We start from the raw sequence: 20008 nt of genomic DNA on the forward strand, positions 1-20008 counted from the left end.
AGAGTCCCGCATTTTGGACGTCAGTCTAAACAGTATTTGCTCATCCAGAGAAGCATGTTGTAATCCAGAGGAGGATATTATACAGTGAAATGTGAGTCGAAAGCAAAACAAATGGCAAAATCGAAATCATTTAAAGCCATTTCAGCTTTCCAAATAGACAGAAATAATAATTAAACCAGCGACCTTGTCATTTAACAGTGGCCAGAATTGTATTTATAATAGCAAATGCTTTCCTGGACTCTGCCTCCTATTTACATTCATCACTGCCACTGTTGGGCGAGTACAGCTGTCCTCTAGAGAGGGTTTCTCTCAGTGTCACTGTGAAATTCCAGATGTGTTTGAGTTTCTGGGATAATTTCAGCCTAGCTGACTGTTCCCCTTTGACAATTGTACCATCACGTAGAGCTGCGCTCGATTTCACCCAGGAGAATACTGGAAGCCCCCTCTGGGCACAGTGGATTCACTTAACAATGTGCCTCATTCTCTCTACTGCATTATGTTACTGTAGAGAAACACTAGCAGATCGCAGTATTTAAATGAGTTTGCTGGCCAGTTCCAACAGTAATCTGCCAGTTTAAATGCCAAAGTTAAAAATGATCTGCAGTGTTTGCAAAGCAAATCTCTATTGTTCTGCATAGTACAAAATTGCATGTTTGTCACGTTTCATATCACCAGTGTAAATAAAAGATGAAATATATATATATTTAAAAATGTAATCATAGTAGTTTTTAATGGTTTCAATTCAAATAACTGAAACGACTAAGGATCTTTTTGCAGTAACCTCAACTGACATGATACCAATTTTACAGTGCATTTCATTTTGTCGTCTTCAATCTTCGTTCACTCATTACAACACTAGATAGATTAGATAAATGTCAGATTCAAAGGCCAACATGTCCAGATCTCCTGGAACGTAAATGTCACCACCCCGCAGCTACTGCAAATGACAGAGTTTGTGTTGTAGGGAGTGCTTTACGGTTTCTAGCATGCTCTGCAACAGTTCTGAACTTCAGTCGAACTAAATGTGAGGGAATCATTGATTCATGTGGTCATAGATATTTAAAACATAGTAAAGTCTTTCATAGTCAAATACGATCCTAAACATTAAAAAGCAATCTATGTTCTGTTGGAGTAAATGTACTTCAGAAATATGAAAAAATTAGATCAGTCTTAAATACTGAAAAAGTCTTTCAAGTATGAGTGTTATCAAGCATGTACATCTATTGAATCATATACAGTAAGGGAAAAAAAGTGATCCCCTGCTGATTTTGTACGTTTGCCCACTGACAAACTAATGATAAGTCTTTAATTTGAACAGTGAGAGACAGAATAACAACAACATCAAGAAAAACACATTTTAAAATAGTTATACATTGATTTGCATTTTAATGAGTGAAATAAGTATTTGATCCCCATCAATCAGGAAGATTTCTGGCTCCCGTGTGTCTTTTATACAAGTAACAAGCTGAGATTAAGAGCACTCTCTTAAAGGGAGTTCTCCTAATCTCAGTTTGTTACCTGTGTAAAAGACATCTGTCCACAGAAGCAATCAATCGATCAGATTCCAAACTCTCCACCATGGCCAAGACCAAAAGGGTGTCCACGGATGTCAGGGACAAGATTGTAGACCTACACAAGGCTGGAATGGACTACAAGACCATCGCCAAGCAGCTTGGTGAGAAAGTGACAATGATAATTAGAATGGTGAGGAATCAGCCCCAGAACTACACAGGAGGATCTTGTCAAAGATCTCAAGGCAGCTGGGATCATGGTCACCAGAAAATAATTGGTAACACACTATGCTGTGAAGGACTGAAATCCTGCAGCGGCCGCAAGGTCCCCCTGCTTAAGAAAGCAGATGTACAGGGCCATCTGAATTTTGCCAATAAACATCTGAATGATTCAGAGGAGAACTGGGTGAAAATGTTGTGGTAAGATCAAGCTTTCTGGCATCAACTCAACTCGCCAGGTTTGGAGAAGGAGGAGTGCTGCCTTCTGACCCCAAGAACATCATCCCCAACGTCAAACATGGAGGTTGAAACCAAAGGGACGACCCAAGATGACCCAAAACAGAAGGGCCAAGGCAACAAAGGAGTGGTTTAAGAAGAAGCACATTAAGGTCCTAGAGTGGCCTAACCAGTCTCCAGACCTTAATCCCATAGAAAATCTGTGGAGGGAGATGAAGGTTTGAGTTGCCAAACATCAGCCTCGAAACCTTAATGACTTGGAGAGGATCTGCAAAGAGGAGTGGGACAAAATCCCTCCTGAGATGTGTGCAAACCTGGTGGCCAGCTACAAGAAACGTCTGACCTCTGTGATTGCCAACATGGGGTTTGCCAATAAGTCATGTTTTGCGAGAGGGGTCAAATGCTTATCTCACTCATTAAAATGCAAAACTTTTTTGAAATGCGTTTTTCTGGATTTTATACAAAATCAGCAGGGGATCAAATATTTTTTTCCCTTACTGTAAGTAATAGAAATGAACAGCTATTGTGGTGACCTGTGCACATTAGCAGCGTATATTCTTCAGCACTCCCAGATCCCGTTGCTTCTTGGTTTTGAAGGCCATCACGAAGTTATAAGGAGAAATGATTCCTTGTCCCTGCTCATCTGTCTGTCCCATGACAATGTAGTTAAGCCCTGAAACCAAACAAATGAGAATTTAAATACCACTTTTGTATGTTGCTCAATGTTGTACTGGTTCTGCTTTGACTTTGTTTGGAACTATCTTCGCTGACAAAGCAGAAAACTAGAAATATGTCTCAACTGTACATTGCTTAATATTAAAGGGAAAGTTCACCCAAAAATGAAACGTCTTTTATTGTTTACTCGACCTGCAGTTCTACCAAACCTGTATGAGTTTCTTTCTTCTGTTGAACATAAAAAAAGGTATTCCAAAAACAACTCCTTTTTTGTGTTAAGCAAAAGAAAGAAATTCATACAGGTTCAGAACAACTTGGGTAAAAAATTATGGGTGAAATATCTCTTGTTTATTAAACTATTGTATAAAACCTGTATTATATTTCTGATACACCAATAACATTTTCCAAACAGCCCACCCGTGTGGAAAACTACTTTATCACTGCAAAAAATGCTTTTCTTACTTAGATTTTTTTGTCTTGTTTCCAGCCAAAATATCTAAAAGATCTTGAATCAGGAAGGATTTTCTAGACAAGTAAAAATTATTATCTTGTTTTTAGTAAAAACAAGTCAAAATGAAGTGTGTTTTTGCTTAAAACAAGCAAAATAATCTGCCAATGGGGTAAGACAAACAATCTTCTTTCAAGCAGACAACTAGATTATTTTTCTTACCCCATTGGCAGATTATTTTGCTTGTTTCAAGCGAAAACCCACCTAATTTTGACCTGTTTTTACTAAAAACAAGACACTCATTTTTACTCGTCTAGAAAATCCTTCCTGATTCAAGAATTTTTAGATATTTTGGCTGGAAACAAGACAAAAAAATCTAAGTAAGAAAAGCATTTTTTGCAGTGTAGAAAAAAAATATTACATTTAAATGAAAATATGGTTAATATGGTTATGAAATATGGTAAGAGCCAAATGCACTGACAAGCATTTTTAGCCCAAATAGCCCACCTTGTTGGCAGAAGCTATTTACACTAACCTTGCAATTACTTTTTTGATGCAGTCGACCCAAGTTCGAATCTGCCTTATTCCGAACTTGTTCTTCTCTCTTTTTTGACATCACACATCACATCAGAAAGGCATTTATTTTCAATAAAAATGAAGGAAATAATTGAAAAGTGGAAAATAAAGTGCCTCATGGGTGATTATCAGTTCGTGATTATCATGCGTTTAATAATTTTAATAAAAATGATCATTTACACTTAATGCATTATTACTACATACAAAATCGCTCATAACTCCTAAACTGTCAGTCGCAGGCTCAAGTGTCTTATGTCGGACAAAACACATCATTTTCAGGTATTTTGGATTTTTTTTTTTAAACCTACTTTTGCGAACTAGTCCTAGGTTTTTCATCTGATCGGAACCAAACCAGGGCAGAAAGATTCTCGGAGAGTGAATATCAATAATTATCAAAAAAAAAAAGTTGCACTTTCGACTCACCGTCGCAAAGGGATGCCAAAACATTAAAAAGCCACTTTTGGTAAAATGCCTATAACTCCTGAACAGAATGAGATTTCTTTGCCAAACTCAAAACACGTATCTAAGAGCTCAATCTGAGGTCGCAGTGGAAAAAATATCATAGAGTTTGGCCACTTGGTGGCGCTATACGAGGGAAAAATCATTAAAATGGCTATACCTATGCAACCATTTGTCCTATCAACATGAAAACCACTGTGCACGATCTGGGACCAAAGTGCCACAATTGTCTATAATGACATTTGCATACCTCAAAAAAACATGGCCACCGGAGGCCGATCGGAACGAACCTCGGTAAGCCTGTTTGACTCACAACCCCAGAGGTCTGTGAGAAATTTGAAAGAAATCGGCCACTAATATCGCACTTTTCAAGGCTGTAAACGATTGTACATTGTACATTGCACTGCATTCATATAAAATGATAGAACTCTTCATTACGGACAACTTTGCCTCTAGAACCACTGCTGTCAATCACATTGTTTGTTAAATGATAGAGAAGATGTAAAGTAAAAAAAAAAAACGACTTTTGCAAACTAGTCCTAAGAAAAAAAAAAACACTGCAGTACAATTCTCTGGACTCTCTAGGTCAATAATTATCAAAAAATGTTGAAACTTACCCTTTGGGAAGCTATTACAGGGTTGTTTAGAAAAACGGCCTGTCCAAATGTACCCAAAATCCTATAAAGCCTAAAGGAAAACTCAAAACTTCACAAAACCTGGTGAACCCATGCGACAGGTGAGTGCATGCAAGTTTTAAGGAGATCGGACCATAGCTGGCGCTATAATAAACGTTAAAAAACATCATATTTCAATGGCAAATCACCTCACTGCAAAAAAATGATTTTCTTACTTAGAATTTTGACTTGTTTCCAGACAAATTATCAAAAAATTCTGAGTTTTTTTAGAACAAGCAAAATAATCTGCCAATGGGGTAAGAAAAAAATCTTATTTCAAACAGAAAACAGGATTAATTTTCTTACCCCATTGGCAGATTATTTAGCTTGTTTCAAGCAAAAACACACTTCATTTTTAAGTGTTTTTTTTTCTGAAAACAAGACAATAATTTTTACTTATTAAGAAAATCCTTATTGATTTAAGAATTTTTAGATATTTTGGCTGGAAACAAGACAAAAAATCTAAGTAAGAAAAGCATTTTTGCAGTGCTGTATTTTTTCCATCACTGATTTAGGCAGCTACAGACTTGCTAAACAATATGTATTGTTTTTTTTTTTTGTTTTGTTTTTTCCCATATTTGCTTAAATGCCTTAAAGCACTTGAACCCTGATGATGTTTTTGAACTAGCAACTGAAGAAATAAAAAAAAAATTAAAGAGTATTTAAGGAGCTTTTTCTCTACTTATTTGCTAATTTGTCTATTTACCTGATTTATAACAGAAGAACACAGTCATGCTGATATAAGTTTATAACAACTTTGCTCATGCAACTTTGCTTTAATATAATGTGAGGCAAAGGATATATTATTTTGTTTATTCCCTTGCTTTTCACTTCAACAAAAATTCCTTAATGTTAAACTGTTCCTCTGAACTGCCAAAAACAGTTCCTGCATATTTCAATGCACATTCCTCTATGGCACATTTTTTAGAAATTTCCCTCAAAACAAAACAGTTGCTTTTTGCAGAGTTTCCGAGCAGTGGCTTAATATTTCGACACTAAGTGAGCTGAGGTAAAGCATGGCACAATAAAGTCACATACCATCTATGTGGCTGAAAAGAATTATTATTCTAGCTGTCCGTGATTCAAGGAAACCAACTGAGAGGCTCTCCTGTGCGAGCTTAAGTTACAAACCGTGACGTTGAAATGGCATATCCTGCCTGAAATGTCTCAACACCACAAATGGAGCCAAAGGAGTTTGGGGGAGCTCGAAATTTGCAAACTATCACCTTCCAAAATCTACCTCAATCAACTATAAACATCTGCTGGACTCGCCAGTGTTAGTTTAGGCTGTGATGGTTTCAATTAAAATGATTAAGGACGGAAGGTTTGTAGAACAAGGTCAGTTAAAAGATACTCGCCTCTTCTGACCAGAGGGCATTTTTTACACAGAACCGTGATTTTGGTGCTCATGGTTTTCCCAGCCTGTTGGATGGCTAAACTTCCTTCCTTATAAAGGTGCATGATGGAGAAGGTGGCGAGGATGCTGTGGTCCCTCATGGCTGCTGAGATAAGGGTGGCGGTAATCACTGTGGGGTAAAAAAAAAACTTTATGTTCACTGAATCATGGTTTCGTCTTTGAACAATTGCATAAAATGCATGCGTATGGTAATGTATAAAGTATGTATAGTTCTGCTATGCATGCTGCCATTTTTACTGTGCTCAGCAGCTTTACTGCCACTGCAATTAAAAAAAAGAGCTGAGTCTCAGTATCGGCCTCAACACATTTTCCATCTACTGTATAAGCATTATTAAAACAGAGACGGAGGCTGAGAGGTTTAGTTAACTTTTAAATTCAGCATTATTTCTGAGAACAGAATTAGGTTTACATCCCTTTTAGGTGCTATATCTCTTGAAACTTTGATTGAAAATATTTTATTTGTATTCATATTTGAATGTGATCTACTGTTTTTAAGAAACTTTTATATCACACAATACTGACTTCATTTCTTCAAGAACTGCAAGTTTATATCTCACAACTCTGAGAAAAAAGGTCAGAATTGTGAGTTTGTATCACTCAATTCTGAGAAAAAAAAGTCATAATTGTGAGTTTGTATCACTTAATTCTGAGAAAATAGTCAGAATTGTGAGTTTTTATCATACAATTCTGAGAAAGAAAAAATTCAGAATTGTGAGTTTGTATCACAAAATTCTGAGAAAAAAGTCTGAATTGTTTGTATCTTGAAAATTTGAGGAAAAAAGTCAGAATTGTGAGTTTGCATCACTGAATTCTGAAAAAAAAGGTTAGAATTCTGAGTTTGTATCATCCAATTCTGAGAAAAAAGTCAGAATTGTTTGTATCTTGAAAATTGGAGAAAAAAAGTCAGAATTGTGAGGTTGTATCACTGAATTCTGAGAAAAAAGTCAGAATTGTGAGTTTGTATCACAAAATTCTGAGAAAATATTCATAATTGTGAGTTTATATCACAATTCTGAGAAAACAATTTAGAATTGAGTTTGTATCACAAAATTTTTAGGAAAAAAGTCAAAATTGTTTGTATCTTGAAAATTTTAGAAAAGCAAGTCAAAATTGTGAGTTTGCATCACTCAATTCTGAGAAAAAAGGTCAGGATTGTGAGTTTGTATCATGCAATTCTAAGAAAAAAGTCAGAATTGTGAGTTTGTATCACAAAATTCTGAGAAAATATTCTGAATTGTGAGTTTATATCACACAATTCTGAGAAAAAAGTCTGAATTGTTTGTATCTTGAAAATTTGAGGGAAAAAAAGTCAGAATTGTGAGTTTGCATCACTCAATTCTGAGAAAAAAAGTAAGAATTGTGAGTTTGTATCACTGAATTCTGGAAAAAAAGGTTAGAATTCTGAGTTTGCATCATGAAATTCTGAGAAAAAAGGACAGGATTCTGAGTTTGTATCATCCAATTCTGAGAAAAAAGTCAGAATTGTTTGTATCTTGAAAATTGGAGAAAAAAAGTCAGAATTGTGAGTTTGTATCACTGAATTCTGAGAAAAAAGTCAGAATTGTGAGTTTGTATCACAAAATTCTGAGAAAATATTCAGAATTGTGAGTTTATATCACAATTCTGAGAAAACAATTTAGAATTGAGTTTGTGTCACAAAATTCTTAGAAAAAAAAGTCAAAATTGTTTGTATCTTGAAAATTTTAGAAAGCAAGTCAAAATTGTGAGTTTGCATCACTCAATTCTGAGAAAAAAGGTCAGGATTGTGAGTTTGTATCACAAAATTCTGAGAAAATATTCAGAATTGTGAGTTTATATCACACAATTCTGAGAAAACAATTTAGAATTGTGAGTTTGTATCACAAAATTCTTAGAAAAAAAGTCAAAATTGTTTGTATCTTGAAAATTTGAGAAAAAAGTCAGAATTGTGAGTTTGCATCACTCAATTCTGAGAAAAAAATTTGAATTGTGAGTTTGTATCACAAAATTCTGAGAAAATAGTCAGAATTGTGAGATTATATCACACAATTCTGAGAAAAAAGAATTATGAGTTTGTATCACTTAATTTTCTTGGGGAAAAAAATCTGAATTGTGTTTATATCACAAAATTCTAAGAAAATAGTCAGAATTGTGAGTTTATATCACACAATTCTGAGAAAAAATTCGGAATTGTGAGTTTGTGTCACAAAATTCTGAGAAAATATTCAGAATTGTGAGTTTATATCACAATTCTGAGAAAACAATTTAGAATTGTGAGTTTGTATCACAAAATTCTTAGAAAAAAAGTCAAAATTGTTTGTATCGTGAAAATTTGAGAAAAAAGTCAGAATTGTGAGTTTGCATCACTCAATTCTGAGAAAAAAAATTTGAATTGTGAGTTTGTATCACAAAATTCTGAGAAAATAGTCAGAATTGTGAGTTTATATCACACAATTCTGAGAAAAAAGAATTATGAGTTTGTATCACTTAATTTTCTTGGGGAAAAAATCTGAATTGTGTTTATATCACAAAATTCTAAGAAAATAGTCAGAATTGTGAGTTTATATCACACAATTCTGAGAAAAAATTCGGAATTGTGAGTTTGTATCACAAAATTCTGAGAAAAAAGTCAGAATTGTGAGGTTGCACTCAATTCTGAGAAAAATAGTAAGAATTCTGAGTTTGTATCACTTAATTCTGAGAAAAAAGTTAGAATTCTGAGTTTGCATCAAGAAATTCTGAGAAAAAGGGTCAGAATTGTGAGTTTGCATCATGAAATTCTGAGAAAAAAGGTCAGGATTATGAGTTTGTATCATGCAATTCTGAGAAAAAAGGTCAGGATTATGAGTTTGTATCATGCAATTCTGAGAAAAAAGGTAAGAATTGTAAGTTTGTATCATGAAATTCTGAGAAAACGCTGCACACTGATGCATTTCGGCCTTTAGCCTTCCTCAGAGTGGCTGAAGGCCGAAATGCCTTTTTGCCATTTTAGTCTTTTTTTGACTTTAGACTTCTTTTGCTTAAATCTTAAAATTAATCACGCAATTCTGAGAAAAAAGGTCAGAATTGCACGCTTGTATCACGTAATTCTGAGAAAAAAGTCAGAATTGTGAGATAAAAAGCCACAATTACCTTCTTTTTTTTTATTCAGTGGTGTAAACAACAATTATTTAAAAAATTTATATGGTATTGGCTATTAAGTCTTTTTTCTCAAATATATATTTTGATAAATAGTAGTACAGATTTTTTAAGAAAAGGAAAGGCTCATAGATAAACAAGATTAATTTGTCTAATGCCTTTCTTAAAGCTTTAAATGTGTGAAAAAGTCAGAAACGTGGTGAGTACTGATGCCTGAAGCTGGAATATTGCAGAAATTCCCAGAATTCCTGCTCTTATTTGGGTGTGCAGAAAGCAAAAATACAACAGCCACTTACCAAAGTTACTAGAGCAGTAATGGCGTTCAATTGTTCCAGTCCTTTTGCATTTCTGCTTGCAAAGACCTTCTGAATATGTAAGGGCTTGTTGGAAAAGAGAGTGGAAAGATTAGCTTTAATAATGCCCAGCTACAGCATTTCCTTATATACACTAAAATGGAGCATAAAGCACAGCATAAGTCACATACATTTATTTCTGTTAAACCACTTTAGCTACAAAATAGAAGCACATTAGTCTTCCCATGTGACCGGACTAATGCGTTCCATATGAACCAAACGTAATAAATCTTCAATACATTCCAATGTCATTACCTACACACGTTTATTCCCATAATGTACAGCAGTTTTACACTGTGCCACTACTTGCATTTTTCATTCGAAATGAAACCTTCTGGAAAGTGGGCTGTGGACTGACCTGCGGGCGGTGTGGTGGGTGGGATAGTGCTCACGGGGGTGAGAGGGGCACTGGCTGTGCTGAGGCTCCGCGATTTAAAGCGGTAATGGCCGATAAATCCATCCGCAGTTAGACTCAGGTCTGACAGAAACATGATGAAGAGATGATTGCCATCAGAATAAATTGGCCTACGAGACAAAAGAAATAAATAATGTTTGAAATTACCATATATCCTTCAAAATATCTCTGCAAAATAAAGCTTTATCGACCATGTGGACACACTTTATTAATCACAAAGAGGTTAGTAGGTGTACCTGAAAGAAGAAATTGCATTGACTGATTAACTGTATGGTACCATTCAAACTTTGGGCATAATTCAAATTTGTTTTTGATTAAATAAGTCTTTAGTGCTCACTAAGGTTGCATTTATTTAATCCAAAACACAGCAAAACAGAAATATTGTGAAATATTGTTACAATTCAAAATAACTGTTTTCTATTTGAATATATTGTAAAATATAATTTATTCTTGAGATTTCTGAGCATCCATTACTCAGCCTTCAGTGTCACATGATATTTTAGAAATGATTCTAATATGCTGATGTGGTGCTTATTATTGGTGCTCAATTATTAATAATGTTTTATTATGATTTATTATCAGTGCTGAAAACAGGTTTTGCTGCTTAATATTTTTGCGGAAACCATGGATCATTTTTAAGGATTCTTGGATGAACAGAAAGCTCAATTAACAGAATTTACAGTTTAAGTTAAAAGTTTACATACACCTTGCAGAACCCGCAAAATGGTAATTATTTTACCAAAATAAGAGGGATCATAGAAAATGCAGGTTATTTTTTATTTAGTACTGATCTGAATAAGATATTTCACATAAAAGACGTTTCATGTGGTCCTCAAGAGAAAATAATAATTGAATTTAAAAAAAATTACCCTGTTCAAAAGTTTACATACACTTGATTCTTAATACTGTGTTGTTATTTTGTTGTTGTTGTTGTTTAGTGATAGCTGTTCATCAGTACCCAAAAGTTCAAAAGTCTTTCAGGTCCAACAGATTTTTTGGTTTTCCAGCATTTTTGTGTATTTGAACCCTTTCCAACAATGACTGTATGATTTTGAGATCCATGTTTTCACACTGAGGACAACTGAGGGACTCATATGCAGCTATTACAGAGAGTTCAAATGCTCACTATGCATTAAGAGCTGGGGGTGAAAACCTTTTGCATTTGAAAATCAGGCTAAATGTAACTAATTTTATCTTCCGGGGAACATGTAAATATCTTCTGTAGCTTCTGAAGGGCAGTGCTAAATAATAAAATGTATATAAGACAAAATAAGAAAAATGTACACATCTCCATTTTGTTCAAAGGTTTACAACCTTCTCTAATAGTTGCATATGAGTCCCTCAGTTGTCCTCAGTCTGAAAAGATGGATCTCAAAATCATATAGTCATTGTTGAAAAGGGTTCTAATACACAAAAATGCTGAAAAAAACTAATAATCTGTGGGACCTGAAGGAGTTTTCTGAAGAAAATGGGCAGTTTAACTGTTCAGGACAAACAAGGGACTTGTAAACAACTACCACTAAACAAAAAAAAAAAGAAAACACAGCTTTGGATCATTCAGGTAACAGCACAGTATTAAGAATCAAGTGTATGTAAACTTTTGAACAGGGTCATTTTATAAAATTAACTATTATTTTCTCGTGTGGACTAAACGTATTATGTGAAATATCTTATTCAGGTCAGTATTAAATAAAAAAAATAACATGCATTTTGTATGATCCCTCTTATTTAGGTAAAATAATTAACATTTAGCAGATTCTGCAAGGTATATGTAAACTTTTGACTTCAACTGTATTTGAGATTAAAACATTATAAATGTTTTTACCATCAATTTTAATGTAATTAACTCAATTTAATTTATTCACTTTTCTGTGTCCTTGCTGAATAAAAGTACTGAATAGTAGTATACTATAGTTTTTACAAAAATATTAAACAGCAAAACTGTTTTCAACATAGTAATCGCTAAAATGGCTAAAAAGTCAGCTTTGCCATTAAAATAATAATTTACATTGTAAATGTATTTTTAATTAAATAAATGCAGCATTGGTGAACGTGAGACATCTTTCAAAAACATTCCAGTAATGTAGACCTATTGCACACTCAAATAAGATTCTCTATTAAATAGAGATGCAAAATGCAATAATGTTGCATCAACCATTGAAAAAATCTATATCACAGTCTAAATACTGCGGGTAAATGGTGTATTGGTGCAAATAATGTGATGGACTGAGGGTCTCACATGGGTGGGCTGTCTCCACAGAACTTGCCAATCTTCCGTGACTCGTTCGTTTCTCCACCATTAAACACAGCCACATGGTCATAGCGGCAGTAGCTGTCTCTCTCCACATCAAACTTCTCAAACTTCAGCTCAATGATCTGAGAGGGGGAAGATACTTTGCAATTTAAATAAGATCTCTATTCATACTCAACCTGTCAAGGTGCTGTCAGTGATGCATGGCTTGTAACATGATCTGAAAAGCTCAGAAATAATGAATTATCACCTGGTCCTGAGGAGCAACAATATGCCAGGAACACGTTACACCTGCTGGGTAGTCTTTATCTGGCCAGTTAGGGGTATTTATCGTCCCTGAGGGTTTGTCTAAAAGACCCCCACAATAACGGTCACCTGCCATGAACAATTGTTAGATATTAGTTGGATGACTTGGAAATAAACAGATTTGAGACAAAATCTCCTAAGAAGTAATTATGAAACAACCATTTTAAAAAGTGATTTTTCACTATTATTTGCAACAGGATCTGTATTTTCATGTGTTTAAATAAAATATTTTTGTTATAAGAGACAATAGAAAACAACATTGTGCATCAAAACCACTCCTCCTTTATTTTACTTAAAAATGAAAATTAGCCCATTATTTACTCACCCTCTAGGCATCCTAGATATATATGACTTCCTTCTTTCAGACGAATCTAATCAGAGTTATATTAAAAATTATCCTGGCACTTCCAAGCTTTAGAGTGGCATGGGTGGGTGTTTTTCTTCATCGGTCCAATAAAGTGCATCCATCCCTAATAAAAAGTACCTCAAATGGATCCGGGGGTGAATAAAGGCCTCCTAGAGCGAATCGATGCAGTTTGTAAGAAAAATATCCATATTTAAAACATAGTAATCACTTTAATCTAGCTTGCACCAACTGGTCATACCGGAGGCCCTTCCAATGTCTCGCACAAACCAACGTTTGTTTACAGGAGCAAAGGAAGCAAAGTTTCCTTACTTTAGCAAAGGAAAACCAGTGGTTTATTTCGAAATCTTCCGACATATTTCTTTACAAATCCTCGTTTTGTACTTCTAACTCGTGACCGGTGCTGTGTTTACCTCTCTCCACGGCGCATCTGCGTTCGTCAATTCTGAGCGGAGCATGTGCAATGGCAACGCAATACGTCATCCACCCGGAGCTGCTTCCATGTACGATCAGTTGGTGCAAGCTAGATTAAAGTGATTACTACGTTATAAATATGGATATTTTTCTTACAAAAATGCATACCAAGCATCATACCAAGTCAGTGCTCTCTCAGTGATCAGTTAAATTGTCAGTCATACAGGCAAACAAAATCAGTTTAATTGTTTATTCAACCACTCTTCCAAACCAATTTGGCAACAAAAATCAGTATCATGTACAGGGCTGAATTTATCTAATATTTTGGGGGATTGAATTCTTTCTTGAAAAAAAAAACAAAAAAAAAAACAATGGCATCAGTTTCAGAATATTAAACAATATAATAGAAGAATATTAAATAATTGTATACATATTATTGAATAACATAGTCTATATATGAATGGGTGTTCGTCAACTGATTGCATGTCGTCAGAGTTTACAGTGTTGACAGCTTCGTAAAAAATAGCCTAATGGCAAAAGATTTGAACAAAGATAGTGATTGATTTCATGAATACAGGAGCCTGATTTAATTGTCAGAATCTATAGTACATAACAAATACGAGAATGAAAACAAATCACAAACATTTGCCGTCAAGACTGTGAATAAAAGACAAGTGTGGAATGTAAGCAAGATTTGGCCCAGACCCTGTTACTATCTGGGAAGCAGAGCTAAATTCTATTGTAAATTTGTTAACTGACAGTAAGAATATATAACCGAATCAAGCGGCTATTTTCGTTTGACAGAAGGAAAAACACATTAACATAAATTGTAAGTCTTTGAGAGGAAAATAAGTCACATTTTATTATATTCTAAAATAAACAGGCCTACAGCGTAATGTTATAATGTTTTGACATTATTTCCCTCACTCCACAACAAATCCTTTAACTATAACCTTATTCAGAACAGAACAATGATGAAATAAATAAATAAATAAGTTTGCCTAAACAATCCAAAAAAAAAAATTATGCGAAACTGAAAGTAAAGTTGAGCTTATGTAGACTACCTCTCTTGCCACAAATACAAATGTTTCCATATCTGCAATGTATTTGAAGCAAAATTATTATGCATTGGGTAAGCTTTGTACTTCATGTACGTCGACGGAAAATATCATGATGAGCAAAAATGTGCCACGGGACCGGTGGTCACGCTGAACTGCACCTAATACACACTATTTAAATTGACTAGTGTAACTTTTGGGTGACTGTTTTATTTTTCAAATGAACAGGCTGCAGTGATAGTGTGCGCATAAGACACCAGCGCGATCAAACAGCTGAATAGCATATTCTGTCATTTTGGTCATAGTAAAGGCATAATTCGATACTGCAAAGTCCAAAGCAGTTTGAAGTATCAAGAATATTATCAAAGATTATTATAATTCGTTTAGACTAGAACACGGTTTCATTCTAATTTTGCTATGGAACCTGGTCGTTTTTTGTTTGTTTGTTTTTGCTAAGAACGAACCGAAACATTTTGCCTTTCGCCATGAATTTGACACCCACCCTCTGATCTCGTACTTCTGAGTTTGAGATCTACCCAGAGCACTAGCCTGCTTCAAAGACTAAAATCAAGGCGCCCACCACTAGTTCTAATAATACGTTTTGCATTGCAGATTATACAGTTTTCTGTTGCTATGTGGGCGCTCAGTTTTTTCTGACATTTAGCTAAAATATAAAGATTCAGCGCTTCACATAAGCAATTTGGTTGTCTCGACAACAAGTGCTAGACTGAAGGGGGTCGCACACCGGACGAGAAACATAGCGCCGCGTCGCGTCGCGTCGCGCCACGTCTTTAAAATTCGAACACATAGTTTTCTATGAGTATACGCACACCGGTGGCGCCATTCGGCGTCTGTCCGCGGCGCCCAGCTACGACTCAGGAAGCTGTTCAAATTTCTGACGCGCCACAGAGCGCCATCTGCATAGTTTTATATTAAATAACATATTTGTCTCAAATCGTCCTATTAGATTAAAAAAACAAGATACCACTGCTGCAAAATACTACTTACATTAGGTTTACAGCTTGAAAAAAACACCTCCAGCTGTCCTCGGCGCGACGCGACGCGACGTTGCGCTGCGTTTCTCGTCCGGTGTGCGACCCCCTTAAGACACTTTTCTCATCTCCTCGAATGCAAAAAAACATTAGCCTTTATAAATACAGTGCTGTGTTATAAATACAGAAAACATGTACTTTTCAATCAACACTTCTTTATTTACCTCAAGTCTGCAAACACGCTGAGATGCTTCAAACTGCGCGCCGCACTTCATTCACGAGAGAGTTGGGAGGAATAATACGGTTTGACTGAGAGTTGAATGAGCCAATGGCATCACGAGGTTTAGTGGCAGTGACGTCGCTTACTGACCCAGGATCAGTGATCCATAGCCGTTATATTTCCGATTTGAGCTTAAAGTATAGAAAAATATATAGCTTGTAGCTTTTGTTGACGCTACCGCGCTACTTGATCAAAATAATAGCTTAGCTACTGAAAAGCTATTTGATTTAGAAAACAGCGACGCTACCACCACGTTACTGAGAAATGTAGTTAAGCTACTGTAGTAGCGTCACTACTTGTAGCGACGCTACTGCCCAACACTGCTGATGAAGAGAAACACCCACCCATTGCCATTATAAAGCTTGGACGTGCCAGGATAATTTTTAATATAACTCTGATTGCATTAGTCTGAAAGAAGGAAGTCATATACACCTAGAATGCCCTGAGGGTGAGTAAATAATGGGCTAATTTTCATTTTTGGGTGAACTAACCTTTTAAACTACGCAAAAAGCATTTCTAGCATGTAGTATAATTACAGAAAATCTAAATTTCACCCCTCACATGCATTATTACATCCATCAAAAACTTAGGCTGGCTGTCAGTTGAAATACTCTAAGTAAAAACATCGACACAGCACATTCATGGGCATCAATCACTTCACTGAATATTTGCTGGCTAAGAAAAAAAAATATTATTACTTTACAATCCATCTCATTTGAATATTACAACATCGATGTCTGTCAAAAAATAACATGCACAATACACAGCAGTATTTACGAGAAGCAGAGGTCCAGTAAGTACATGCATTTCCTGAAAAAACCCACCCTACAGGAAGTTTTGACTACATCATTGCTATCAGAGAAAAAGAAGAAAATGAGAGAGAGAAAAACACACTCTCTGTCAGACAATAACATATCTAATACATAATGCCTAATACAAATAAATTTGTTCTGCACTCCGTAAATGTATAAAAAAGTGATTTTAATTTCTCTCAACTTCTTAGTTGTTTCCCTGCTGAAAAAAAAAAAACAGCTAAAACCAGTCTAGGCTGGTTGGCTGGTCTTAGCTGGTTTAAGCTGGAAGTAGCTGATCTCCAGTTTTAGCTGGTGGTCTCCCAGCCTGAACAGCTAAGGCCAGGCTGGGAAAGTGGCCAAAACCCCTCTAAAACCAGCCTGCTGACCAGCTAAAACCAGCCAACCAGCCTAGGCTGGTTTTAGCTGTTTTTTTTTTCAGCAGGGTTAAAACACAAATTTTGATAATTGTTGTTGTTTAATGTTAATGTTCCAATAAATGATGATACATTATGACATTATTTGTTACATTAAATTACTCCTGCACATTTCGAGCCATTTTTCAATTCTAAGTTCTGTAGTGCTGTATTTTAAAATAATTCCTAGAAATTTAAGTGTGCACTTACAGTGCGCTATACAGACTATATACCCTACGTTTTAGTGAATTCAAATGACTGATGAGCCATATAAAACACAGCCGAGCTGAATTTAAATAACAGGGAAGGCCCAGTTTCTATATTTGGATGGTAATAAGTTGGTAGTCTTGTTACCTCTTTCATTTGGGCGAATCGCTGAGTATACAGCAAGGAAACCACTCCCAGCTGTGTTGGCATCTGACACCATGACCACTTGCATCTTGTTCCCATTGGTGACCAGCGCTCTGGGTCTGGCGGTGCCACAGAAGCGGCCGAGACGCTGCCCGTTGATGTGGCCATCGTATACATCAACAAAGTCATATCTGCAAAGACCATCACTCTCAAGATCCAGAGCTCTGAACAAGAGGGAAACAACCTTCCCTTGAGGAACCTGATGATGGTTAATTAAGAAGAGTCAACACAGAGTAGGGCTGCTCGATTTTGGCAAAAATTATAATCACGACTATTTTCGTCAATATTGTTATGCACGATTATTTAACACAATTATGACTAGGTCCAATACTATAAAGATAGCAATACAGCAGAAAAAAGAGATACAAATTAAAAAAACAGTGCTTTAAAAAAAAAATACTGAATACTTTTATGCAAGTCTAAAGAAGTCTAACAATACTACAGCAATTTAATGTAATTATTTGAATTTAAAATAAAACAGTGTCTTAACTGTAATAGTTAAACATACAAAAGTCCTTCATTTAAGAGCAGTGAGTGATTTTTCTCTTTGTATTTTTATGTTTTATTAATATTAAGCACAGAGACGGCAGAAGGAATATTATTTGTTGCCGCTTTAAATGCCACACGGATCCAATATACTAATAAACACGTATTTTCATTCTCAACCATTTATGATCATTTAAGACATGACTGACAAGAGTTTACATGAATAATCACCAAGCGCCTCATTTTGAAATATTTTTGTGTGTATTTGACCATTTAGGCATGCACCTTAAAATTAAAAAATTACTTTACATGTCCGTGTTCTGCTCTGTCTCTGAGCGCATACACAGAACAGCGCAGGTTTTCTTATGCACTATTAAAAACACAACATCTAAGAAACATTAATAAATCAAGCACATCCCGTTTTATGAAAGTCACGTTACATGATTTTGCTGATTTGCATGTGAAATTAGGCTTTTATGGAGGAGCGAAAGCGCACCACTGGAAAGGGGGCGGAAATAATCATTTTATCTCGATTTCTGTATTTCATGATCGTTTGAAGCAGAAATAGAAACCGAAACCGAATTTCGGTTAATTGCACAGCCCTAACACAGAGTCTTATAACAAGTGGCATAAAAATGTTAAATAGTTATTATAAACATTATATTGTGAGTTCAGATTGAGAAAAGTAAAGAAAATTTTTAAGCATGTATATCTACCCATATTTTATACTGCTGATGCCAAATTTACACCGCAAATGTGGCACAGAGGCACTTCTGAATTCTGAACTGGTATTCAGGTGTCTTTACTGTTCAGAAATGGCATAAATCCCTGCTGAAAAAAAAACAGCAAAAACCAGCCTAGGCTGGTTGGCTGGTCTTAGCTGGTTTTAGCTGGTCTCCCAGCCTGGCCAGGCTGGTTTTAGATGGTGGTCTCCCAGCCTGACCAGCCTGGCCAGGCTGGGTTTAGATGGTTTAAACCAGCTAAGACCAGCCAGGCTTTCCAGGCTGGAAAGGTGGCCGAAACCTCTCTAAAACCAGCCTGGGCTGGTTTTAGCTGTTTTTTTTTTTTTTTTTCAGCAAAGATGAATGCTTTGTATGCTTTGATTTTAGGGGCTGAGGTGGGTCAGAGCAAGCTTTTACGCAGCAATATGTCTTTGCATAGATTTTTGCAACACAGACTTAACTCTGCTGTGTAAAGATGACGTAAAGTACCTCAGAAGACGTAATGCCGCATAAAAGCCTGACAAAAAGCCAGTTTCAACCCACCTCAGCCCTTAATATCAAAGTATGTATTTATGCCACCTCTAAGCAGCTTTAGACAGTCTGTGTAAAGACAACTAAATGTGTAAAGACAACTAAATGCCACTTCAGAAGCGCTTTTGCACTGTAAATTTGGCATACAATCTCCAAAAAGAGAGGGGGGAAAGATTCATGGTGGGAAACATTTCTTTGAGAGAAAAGACATTGAAAGACTGACATCTCCCCATCTGTCCTTACAGTAATTCTCCACACACATTTGTTGTTGGGTGGGTAGACGCCGGGATACCCCTGACTCCCAATCAGTCCTGTGTCTCCAGTAAAGTTCCCGCCACATGTAAAAACTCTACAACAGGGACAAATAGGAAAGTTTAGGACTTAACAATTCAGTGCTCGTATTCGTGTAGCTATATGTTAGTATTATTGAACAACATCAATATGCTTTTATTTGCTATTGTAATACATTTGCAAATATAACATGAACTACAGGAACTATGTATAATGCTACAACAAACCGGATTCAGCGTATTCTCCATTCTTATTCTTCTTTATGGAGCAAAACACACGGTCCTAAATATCTATTTTGGTATTTATTTCCACATACCTTCGAAGTCGTTGCGTGGAAATGACACTGAACAGGAAAGCGCTTGCGATGATCCAGATTATAATCCTCATTGTATGAGGCGCGTTTGAACAAATGTGACATTCAGAGAGAAAGAGAAGTAAATTCTCCAGAGATATTATACTGCTGACTGACTGACTGCTGCCTATGAATGTGCTGTTTGTTCTGCGGGAGCTGCAGGAAGCAGTTTCCCTTAAACCCTGTACAGTAAGTGAAGGCAACTTGTATCACATTCACCTTAAAAGTATTGTGGAGGTAGC

The 20008-nt window shown here is 35.8% G+C and overlaps 1 protein-coding gene across 1 annotated transcript; it reads right to left on the reverse strand.

Annotated features, from left to right (window-relative positions):
- Positions 1-72: 72 nt before the first annotated feature.
- On the reverse strand, positions 73-19801 carry pcolce2a (procollagen C-endopeptidase enhancer 2a). Its single transcript, XM_073848730.1, has 9 exons — positions 19731-19801; positions 19367-19472; positions 17328-17583; positions 12603-12727; positions 12341-12477; positions 10045-10211; positions 9630-9713; positions 6158-6325; positions 73-2640 (listed from the first exon to the last, which is right to left on the reverse strand). Exons 1-9 carry the CDS (start codon positions 19799-19801, stop codon positions 2510-2512), a joined length of 1245 nt encoding a protein of 414 aa, XP_073704831.1. The 3' UTR covers positions 73-2509.
- Positions 19802-20008: the final 207 nt, after the last annotated feature.

This window comes from Garra rufa, chromosome 10 (assembly GCF_049309525.1).
Source record: "Garra rufa chromosome 10, GarRuf1.0, whole genome shotgun sequence".
NCBI lineage: Eukaryota > Metazoa > Chordata > Actinopteri > Cypriniformes > Cyprinidae > Garra > Garra rufa.

What these genes read in the sequence shown, in the direction of transcription:
- pcolce2a (XM_073848730.1), bottom strand. Translation starts at nt 19,801, where the DNA reads ATGAGGATTATAATCTGGATCATCGCAAGCGCTTTCCTGTTCAGTGTC. An exon ending in AATGTGTGTGGAGAATTACT is followed by an intron (nt 17,584 to 19,366) that starts GTAAGGACAGAT and finishes AACCATCATCAG; the next exon opens with GTTCCTCAAGGGAAGGTTGT. An exon ending in ATGCCCTCTGGTCAGAAGAG is followed by an intron (nt 2,641 to 6,157) that starts GCGAGTATCTTT and finishes GTTTGGTTTCAG; the next exon opens with GGCTTAACTACATTGTCATG.